Source organism: Pelodiscus sinensis, chromosome 1, assembly GCF_052426305.1.
Source record: "Pelodiscus sinensis isolate ZL-2025 chromosome 1, ASM5242630v1, whole genome shotgun sequence".
Taxonomy (NCBI): Eukaryota; Metazoa; Chordata; order Testudines; family Trionychidae; genus Pelodiscus; species Pelodiscus sinensis.
Window position 1 is genome coordinate 355589253 of NC_143052.1, and position 10780 is coordinate 355600032.

General features: G+C 44.8%; 1 protein-coding gene across 1 annotated transcript; it reads left to right on the forward strand.

Annotated features, from left to right (window-relative positions):
* The first annotated feature begins 3018 nt into the window (after positions 1-3018).
* LOC142830527 (olfactory receptor 52M1-like) lies at positions 3019-3765 on the forward strand. The gene has a single exon (XM_075935869.2). The coding sequence runs from the start codon at positions 3019-3021 to the stop codon at positions 3763-3765; it is 747 nt and encodes a 248-aa protein (XP_075791984.2).
* The last annotated feature ends 7015 nt before the right edge of the window (positions 3766-10780 follow it).

Here is a 10780-nt window from a genome sequence, read left to right on the forward strand (position 1 = left end):
AAAAAAAGAAATCTCAAAACTTTCTGCAATATTTAAAATAGATTTGAACTCTGCTCAGGGGGAACTCAGAGCCTTGCCATTTTCTTTAGAATCAAATCAAACTGAATGTGTAAAGAGTAAGCCTATTGATGAAATGTGGCATGAAGTTTCTAAAAAGAAACATTTTTCTGGAAAATGTATGTTTTCAAACATTTGTAAATTAGCTCAACAGGTTTTAGCATTGCCACATTCCAATGCACAATGTGAGAGAATGTTTTCAATGATTACAGACATTAAAACTAAGAAAAGGAGTAATATGAAAACTAAAACACTGAATTCTAGTGTAATTGTCAGTTCAGCTTTTAAAGCAAAAAAAAAGTTCCAGTTTTGTAATTACAAAGAAGCATTAAGTTTACATAATAAAAATATGTCTGAATATGGATATGCCAGAGAAATTGGCAGTCAGAGTCATAAAAATATTAATGATGGTGATGACATTTCTAGTGAGGAGTCAAGTCATGACTCATCTGATGAGTAAAACTCACCATGATAGTTAACTATTATATATTAAATATTCTATTCATTTTATATGAAATGGAACTGTGTTATATTTGACGAGTTCCTTTATTTATCATATTTAACTGAAATGTGTACTGAAGTGTATACTGTACTGATTTTATCTTGGAGGAGTAAAATAATTAAAATATTTTATTAGTCTTTCATTTTATGAAATACCATCCATGAAGTAATTAAGGATATTTGGATATATGAAAAATAATTATTTTTGGATGAAAACTTCAGCTTTAATAAAATAATTTTCTTAATTATAGACAGCATTATAATATCATCAAAATTATTGATGTATATTTTGAGTTAATAATTTATATATATATATACACATATATGAAAATAATAAAACAAATGAATTAACTAAGAAAAGCCTTTTTCTCCAGAGATCCTCAATAGCCAGTCCATCTGTTAATTGCATTCCCCTTGTTGCATATGTGGCACGAAGTCCAGTTCTTGTCTCTTCTCCATGTTATATGGTCTGGCCTTCCCCGTAACGGAAGAATGTTCCCTTGTTGGTGTGTGGTGAGACACGGACTATAAAAGCTGGATTCTGTTTTCATTATTGATCGATTCACGGGTTTGAAGGTGAAAAGGAGCCATTAGATCATCCAATCGGACCCCCTGCAGAACACCCGCCATTGATTTACGGCAGATACCCCAGTAATGAGCTCTGTGACCAGACATGGTACTTTATCTGAGGCCTACCCAGTGTGGCCACACTCTTCCATGATAAGAATGGAGGAGCTGTGGGGGTCTGGGATGGGGGTTGGCTGCAGAAGGAGCTTGGGGTAAGGGAGGGAGTTTGGGTGCAGGAGGCAGTTGTAACCTGGGGTACTGGACTAAGCTGCAGGGGATTGGCTTGTGACCTAGGACAGGGAATTGGGGAACAGGAGGGGGTGCAGGGATTTGGGTTGTGAGCTACGGCTGGAAGACAGTGTGTTGGGGAGCCGGATCTGGGAGGGGATATGGGTTCAGGAGTGCTGGACAGAGCATTTGGGTATGTGGAGTAGGGGGCAGTAGTGGGGGCCAGAGGGCTGGAGAAGGGAGGGGCTGGGGTGCCAGAGGCAGGGTCTGTCCTGGAGACTTATCAGTCACCAGCCCGTTCTGGAATCAGCTTCCCTGCCTACCCCTCCCCCTCACTGGCTGCAGCCCTGTGCTCTGGAGCCTCTTGTGCTTCTTGGCTGCCTGTTATTGAAACAGGAGATCCCATTGGCCAGTTTGTGGCCAGAAACCAGTGGATGGGAATGTGCTGTGGGTGGGAGCAACCCCCAAAATTTCCCCCACACCTCTGGACTCACTGTTCTGAAATAAAACCCGCCCTGCAGCCATGTGTCTAAGGGGTGTGTGAGCGGGACGAGGCAAGGAGTGTTAGCCACCTGAATCCAGCCCATGGTCCATATTTTGCCCTGGCCTGGTCCACAGATATTGCATGGGGGGACATTTCTCTCTTTGTTCATTTGAATGGTGTAAGTTACATTATTGTCATCTCCTCTACCGTGTACGTGTCCATTATATCGTTTTCAGGCTGCTCCACTTTGGCAACCACCCCAACTCTCAGAGCCCGTCTAAGACACCCCTTTCTATCTGCTACTCCCCCTACAGAGAGACTAGATGACCAAACCTGCGTATGTCCAGAGCGTTTTACACTCCGTCCCCTTCACTAGGAATCCAAAGGTGTCCTTGGTTTTGACCACTGTGGTGATAGAGAGGTGGGTCCATGGAGCTGCTGTCAATGATCTCAGCCCTTCTCTTTGAGGTGGGCTCTAGCTGGGATGTTTCCCTTGGCACATGTGTTAGTAAAGTTGCTTTAATTATTTTCAACTCTCCGATGCTGAGCATGTAGTTAATAGTGGACTCTCTACAGCACGGACTCCGCAGCTTGGGTTTATTGCCTTGAGGAACAACGAAGGAAAACCACTAGGCAAACCCTGATTATCTGCTGGTGTTTATGAGGGAGCTGGAATTACTGATACACGGAGCTTCAGAAAATATGATCTGGGCCTTAGTAACTTTAGCTGGTCATAATTCCTTTGTTTGATTAACAAAAATGTCATTTTCAGTGAATGAGGAGGGACCAACCTGCTTCTCCAATGACAACATTTTGCTGTAGTGCATAGAGTGTCTCATATTGACATTGTCTCTCCATCCAGGTATATATATTGCAACTATCACCTGGGACACTGGGCACATACCGGAAGTGAGTGGAATATAAGGTATTTGTAGGAGATTCCATTCTGCTTCACCATTGGAAGCCAGCTCCCGGACTCCATGTCAGATTCTAACACAACTGACTTCACCAACCCCTCCGTCTTCATTCTATTAGGCATCCCTGGCCTGGAGGCGGCCCATGGCTGGATCTCCATCCCCTTCTGTGTCATGTACATTGTAGCCATCTTGGGGAACCTCACCATCCTGTACATTGTGAAGAAGGAGACGAGCCTCCATGAGCCCATGTACTATTTCCTCTGCATGCTGGCCGTCACTGACCTGGCCCTGTCCACGTCCATTGTGCCCAAAACACTGAGCATCTTCTGGTTCAATTCTAGAGAGATCGATTTTGGTTCTTGCTTTATCCAGCTGTACCTTGTTCACTGCCTTTTAGTGATACAGTCTGGGATGTTCGCGGCCATGGCTTTTGATCGCTACGTGGCCATCTGCGATCCCCTCAGACATTCCACCATCCTGACAAATTCCATTGTAGCCAAGATCTGCATAGCCGTGGTGCTGCGCGGCTTCATGATCATACTTCCCATTCCCATCATGGGGAGTCGGTGGCCGTACTGCAAAAGCAACATCATCCCCCACACGTACTGCAAGCACTTTTCTGTGGTGTCCCTGGCCTGTGCTGACTTCCGCCCTAGTAGTTACTACAGCCTCTGTGTGACATACTTTGTACCCAGTGTGGATGGGTTTTTAATAGCCTTGTCCTACATCCAGATCCTCAGGGCCATCTTCCGACTGCCCACAAACGATGCTCGGCTCAAGGCATTTGGGACATGTGGGACTCATCTCTGCGCCCTCTCAGCCTTGTACATCCCAGATCTCTCTGTTTCCCTCATGCAGAGGATTGATTCTAATGTGCCCCTGCCTGTGCTCATCCTCATGGCCAATGTTAACCTCTTGGTGCATCCTATGCTACACCCGATCATCTATGGGGTGAGGACAAAGCAAATCCGTGACAGGGTGCTGTGGATAGTGACTCAGAAAAGGGTCTAATGTTCACTCCTGGAGCTCAGACTCACCTCTGTGCTGAGCTGACGGGTGACATGATGCTGAGCCCTGTTTCCTGAATCATTTTCTGGACAGTGCAGACAAATGCTGAATCCTTTCATGACCTGACATTACAGGGTCAGCATGAGAAACTGGGGGATCAGTCTAGGGATACGTCATTGAGATGCCTCCTTTCGTATTGCTTGAAATTGTACCTCACCCTTTGGCAAAGCATTTCCACAAGCTGACTGTGAAGAAATACGTAATTCTGTTTGTTTGAAATCCTCTGCTTATTGATTGGGTGACTCCCGTTTATGTTATCATAGAATCATAGAATGATAGGACTGGAAGGGACCTCAAGAGGTCATCGAGTCCAGCCCCCCGCCCTCAAGGCAGGACCAAGCTCCACCTACACCATCCCTGACAGATGTCTATCTAACCTGTTCTTAAATATCTCCAGAGAGGGAGATTCCACCACCTCCCTTGGCAATTTATTCCAATATTTGACCACCCTGACAGTTAGGAATTTTTTCCTAATGTCCAATCTAAACCTCCCCTGCTGCACTTTAAGCCCATTACTCCTTGTTCTGTCCTCAGAAACCAAGAGGAACAAATTTTCTCCTTCCTCCTTGTGACACCCTTTTAGATATTTGAAAACCGCTATCATGTCCCCCCTTCATCTTCTTTTTTCCAAACTAAACAAGCCCAGTTCATGAAGCCTGGCTTCATAGGTCATGTTCTCTAGACCTTTAATCATTCTTGTCGCTCTTCTCTGTACCCTTTCCAATTTCTCCACATCTTTCTTGAAATGTGGCGCCCAGAACTGGACACAGTACTCCAGCTGAGGCCTAACTAGTGCAGAGTAGAGAGGCAGAATGACTTCACGAGTTTTGCTTACAACACACCTGTTGATACAACCTAGAATCATATTTGCTTTTTTGGCAACAGCATCACACTGTTGACTCATATTCAACTTGTGGTCCACTATGACCCCTAGATCCCTTTCTGCCATGCTCCTTCCTAGACAGTCGCTTCCCATCTTGTATGTATGGAACTGATTGTTCCTTCCTAAGTGGAGCACTTTGCATTTCTCTTTATTAAACCTCATCCTGTTTACCTCTGACCATTTCTCTAACTTGCTAAGGTCATTTTGAATTATGTCCCTATCCTCCAAAGAAGTCGCAACCCCACCCAGTTTGGTATCATCCGCAAACTTAATAAGCGTACTCTCTATCCCAATATCTACATCATTGATGAAGATATTGAACAGTACAGGTCCCAAAACAGACCCTTGAGGAACTCCACTTGTTATCCCTTTCCAGCAGGATTTAGAACCGTTAACAACAACTCTCTGACTACGGTTATCCAGCCAATTATGCACCCACCTTATCGTGGCCCTATCTAAGTTATATTTGCGTAGTTTATCAATAAGAATATCATGCGAGACCGTATCAAATGCCTTACTAAAGTCTAGGTATATGACATCCACCGCTTCTCCCTTATCCACAAGGCTCGTTATCTTATCAAAGAAAGCTATCAGATTAGTTTGGCATGACTTGTTCTTCACAAACCCATGCTGGCTATTCCCTATCACTTTATTACCTTCCAAGTGTTTGCATAGGATTTCCTTAATTACCTGCTCCATTATCTTCCCTGGGACAGACGTTAAACTGACCGGTCTGTAGTTTCCTGGGTTGTTCTTATTACCCTTTTTATAGATGGGCACAATATTTGCCCTTTTCCAGTCTCCTGGAATCTCCCCTGTCTGCCATGATTTTTCAAAGATCATAGCTAAAGGCTCAGATACCTCCTCTATCAGCTCCTTGAGTATCCTGGAATGCATTTCATCAGGACCTGGTGACTTGCTGACATCTAACTTTCCTAAGTGACTTTTAACTTGTTCTTTGTGAATCCTATCTTCTAAACCTACCCTCTCTCTGCTTGTATTCACTACGTTTGGCACACCTCCAGACTTCTCGGTGAAGACCGAAACAAAGAAGTCATTGAGCATCTCCGCCATTTCCAAGTTTCCTGTTACTGCTTCTCCCTCCTCACTAAGCAGTGGGCCTACCCTGTCCTTGGTCTTCCTCTTCCTTTTAATGTATTTATAAAAAGTCTTCTTGTTTCCCTTTATGCCTGTAGCTAGTTTGATCTCATTTTGTGCCTTTGCCTTTCTAATCTTGCCCCTGCAGTCCCATGTTGCTTCCCTATATTCATCCTTTGTTAGTTGTCCTAGTTTCCATTTTTTATATGACTCCTTTTTTATTTTGAGATCGTGCAAGATCTCCTTGTTAAGCCAAGCTGGTCTTTTGCCATATTTTCTATCTTTCCTACACAGCGGAATTGTTTGCTTTTGGGCCCTTAACAACGTCCCTTTGAAATACTTCCAACTCTCCTCAGTTGTTTTTCCCTTCAGTCTTGCTTCCCATGGGACCTTACCTACAAGTTCTCTGAGCTTATCAAAATCTGCGTTCCTGAAATCCATTACCTCAATTGTGCTGGTCTCCCTTCTACCTTTCCTTAAGATCATGAACTCTATTATTTCGTGATCACTGTCCCCTATACTGTCTTCCACTTTCAAGTTCTCAACTAGTTCCTCCCTATTTGTTAAAACCAAATCCAGAACAGCTTCTTCTCTGGTAGCTTTTTCAACCTTCTGAAACAGAAAGTTGTCTCCAATGCAGTCCAGAAACTTATTGGATAGCCTGTGCCTCGCTGTGTTAGTTTCCCAACAAATGTCTGGATAGTTGAAGTCCCCCATCACCACCAAATCTTGGGCTTTGGATAGTTTTGTTAATTGTTTAAAAAAGGCCTCATCCACCTCTTCCACCTGGCTAGGTGGCCTGTAGTAGACTCCTAGCATGATATCACCCTCGTTTTTTACCCCTTTTAGCTTAACCCAGAGACTCTCTACACAGCTATCTCCTACGTTCATCTCCACTTCAGTCCAAGTGTGTACATTTTTAATATACAAGGCAACCCCTCCTCCCTTTTTTCCCTGTCTGTCCTTCCTGAGCAAGCCGTACCCTTCCATACCAACATTCCAATCATGCGTCCCATCCCACCAGGTTTCTGTAATACCAATGATATCATAGTTGTATTTATTGGTTAGCAATTCCAGTTCTTCCTGCTTATTACCCATACTTCTCGCATTTGTATATAGGCATCTAAGATACTGATTTGATCTTGCCTCCCTGTTGTGCCCTGACCCTCCTTTCTCCTTCCCATTATAGGCCGTAGTCCCCCCCATTTCCAACCCATCTCCCAGTCCCGCACATGCAGCACTTACCTGTGGGCTTTGTTCACCTGCCCCCAACAAACCTAGTTTAAAGCCCTCCTCACAAGGTTAGCCAGTCTGTGTCCAAACAAGGCCTTCCCGCTCCTGGAAAGGTGAACTCCATCTCCGCCAAGCAGTCCTTCCTGGAAGAGCACCCCGTGATCAAGGAAGCCGAATCCCTCCTGGTGACACCTTCGTTGCAGCCAGGCATTCACCTCCAGGATGCACCTCTCTCTGCCCGGGCCCCTACCTTTGACAGGAAGGATAGAAGAGAATACCACCTGCGCTCCAAACTCCTTCACCCGTACTCCCAAAGCCCTGTAGTCACACTTGATCCACTCAGTGTCACACCTGGCAGTATCATTTGTGCCCACATGGATGAGTAGCATGGGGTAGTAGTCAGAGGGCCGGATAATCCTCGACAATGCCTCCGTAACATCTCGGATACGGGCCCCTGGCAGACAGCATACCTCTCGAGATGAGCTGTCAGGGCGACAGATGGGTGCCTCCGTTCCCCTCAGAAGAGAGTCTCCAACCACCACTACGCTACGTTTCCTCCTCGCAGTGGTGGCAGGAGACTGCTCAACCTTGGTGGTGCAAGGCCTGGTCTCCTCCACTGTGGGGGGTGACTCCTTGTCTCCTGCTGAAAGTAAAGTGTAACGGTTATGTAACAACACAGTGGGAGGGTTAGGAGCAGGGGTGGAACAATGCCTGCTGCCGGAAGTAACCAGCTGCCAGTTCTCACCCTGCACCACCGCCTCCTCCATAAGTGGCTGGTCAACAGTCCCACATCCTAGGACAGTGACCTCCGTAGACTCCACAGGAATACTGTCCAGGAATTCCTCATGGCTTCGAATGCTCCTCAGCCTGGCCACCTCCTCCTGTAGCTCTCCCACCTGCTGCCTGAGAGATTCCACCAGCAGGCACCTTTCACAACGGTTGTCTCCCCCAGCCTGGAGATCACTCAGTGGGAATTGCAAGCCACAAATACAGCAAGACCACACCAGGACCTGGGTAGAGGCATCCATGCTCAGGTTCTCTGTCTGGATACAGGCACAGGTGGAGGAGACAGGAGAAGTACTGGCACAAGCACTTCGGGTCTTCATCACCATCAGTCACTCCCTCTGCTCAACTCCCCTGTCTGCAGTCCCCTGTCCGCTTCGCTCCCCTGGTCGCACTGCTCTGGCTTTTTAAAGCCTGCTTGCCTAGGTCAGGCCTGCCCCCTTCTGAGTCACACAGGGGAAGGCTGAGCCTGAGGCTAATCAGAGGCAATCAAGGGAACAATGGCAGGCTCTCAGTCCCAACTGCCACAGAAGCTGAAACTGAAACTGCTAGCATTCACCTGGAATCAGACTCTCAATTCACACTTCAAACTGTAAAATTCAAACAGTCAGGCACAGGCACAGGCACACACTCACACCACAGCTTGTACTCTCACCGGGTAGCCTCTTCGGCGGTGGGGTCGCTTTGCTCTCCCTCTTCATAGGAAGGAATAAATAATATTTCCTTGTTCCATTTTTACACAATCTTCATGACTTCATAGACCATCTCATATCCTCCCAGTCATCTCTTTTCCATGTGGAAATGACACAGTCTTTTAATCTCACCTTCTGTATTTTCTGTTCCATACCCCTAATTCTTTTCATTTCACTTTTCACTTTCATTTCCAATTTTACCATGCATTGGTCCATGCTGTGACACACTAAGGACAGCTGGCTCCAATAACTTGGTGGAGGGTAGACATGCCGGGGGCTGAGTGAATGGCTTACTATTTCCACAACCTAGCCCTTTTTATATCCACAAATTCATCTCTTTTTCAGACTGAATAGACACATGCTTTTTACTCTCTCCTTCTGTAGAATCGTAGAATCATAGGGCTGGGAGAGACCTCAGGAGGTCATAAGTTTTGTCTGCTGCCAAGCACAGGACCAATCCCAAGTAAATCAACCCAGCTAGGGCTTTGCAAACCAAGACCACACCACCTCTCCAGAGAACCGATCCTAGTGCATCTCCACCATCCTAGGTAAATAGTTTGTCCTAATATCCAATCTAGACCTCCCCCACTGCAACTTGAGACCATTGCTCCTTATTCTGCCATCTGTCACCACTGAGACCAGCCTCTCTCCATACTCTTTGGAACCTCCCTTCAGGAAGTTGAAGGCTTCTATCAAATCCCCCCTCAGTCTTCTGTTCTGTAGACTAAATTTTCTCTACAGAAGTCTATGTTGTGCCCACATATTGCACACAGACCGGGTCACCACATCTTCAAGAAAAGAAGTAGAGAAGACAAAATGTTAGGGGACTGGAACAGATGGCTTAAGATGAGATATTATTAAACCTGGGCCTTTTCAGCTTAGGAAAGGGAAGACCAATGGGAGTATGAGAGAGAGCTAGAAGATGATAAATGGTTTTGAAAAAGTCAGTGAGGAAGTCTGTCCAATCTGCTCTTAAATATCTCCCGTAATGGAGATTCCACAATTCCACAGCAATTTATTCCAGTGTTTAATCACCCTGACAGATAGGAGGGTTTTTTTTCTAATTTCCAACCCAAACCTCCCTTTCTGCAGTCTAAGCTCATTGCTTCTTGTTCTATCTAAAGAGGCCAAGGAGAACAATTTTTCACTCCTCGTTGTCACACCCTTTTAGTGACTTGAAAACTGTCCTCTTTAATTTGTTTCTTTTCCAAACCAAATAAATCCAATTCTTTCTTCTTTTTTAGTCCTTTAATCATTTTGATGCTGTTATCTGCACTCTCTCCAATTTCTCCACAGCTTTCTTTAAATGTGATGCCCAGAACTGGACACAATACTCCAACTGAGACCTAATAGGTGCAGAGTCAAATAGAAGATGACTTCTCGTGTCTTTCTCATAACACTCCTGTTAATGCATCCCAGAACCACGTTTGCTTTTTTTTGCAACAGTGTCACACTGTTGATTCATGTTTAACTTGTCATCCACTATGACCTCTAGATCCCTTTTTGCAGGACTCCCTCCTAGACAGTCACTTCCCATTCTGTATGTGTGAAAGGGATTGTTCCTTCCTAAGTGGAGTAGTTTGCACTTGTGCTTATCAAACATCTTCCTATTTACCTCAGAAAATGTCTCTAGTTTGTCCAGATCATTTTGAATTTTGGCCCTATCCTCCAAAGCACTTGGAACCCCTGCAGCTTGGTAACTTCTGCTAACTTAATGAGTGTACTATGCTAATATCTAAATCATGGATGAAAACATTGAACGGACGTGGTTCCGAAATTGAATCCTGCACAACTCCTGGTCATTTGTTAGGCCCTTCTAGCATGACTGTGAACCATTAATAACTACTCTCTTAGAATGATTATCTGGCCAGTTTTGCACCCACCATACAGTAATTTTATTTCCCCAGTTTATAGATCAATTCATGTGGACCGTATCAAATGCATTACTAAAGTCTACCACATCTACCGCTTCCCCTTCATTAAGAAGACTTGTCCTATCAAAGAAAACTATCAGAGTGGTTTCACATGATTTTTTCTTTACAAATTCATTCTGGCTGTTACCTATCACTTTATTATCTTCCAGATGTTTTAAGAGGAATTCCTTAATTATTTGCCCCATTATCTTTCCTGACAGCAGTTAAGCTAACTGGTCTGTAACTTCCTGAGTTTTTCTCATTGCTCTATTTATAGATGGTCATTAGATTTTCCCCTTTTCCAATATTCTGGGATTTCTTCCAGATTTGGGCTGTGTCTAGACTACACCTCTCTG

Excerpts from the sequence above, each read along its gene's own strand:
- LOC142830527 (XM_075935869.2), top strand. The coding sequence starts at position 3,019 with ATGCTGGCCGTCACTGACCTGGCCCTGTCCACGTCCATTGTGCCCAAA.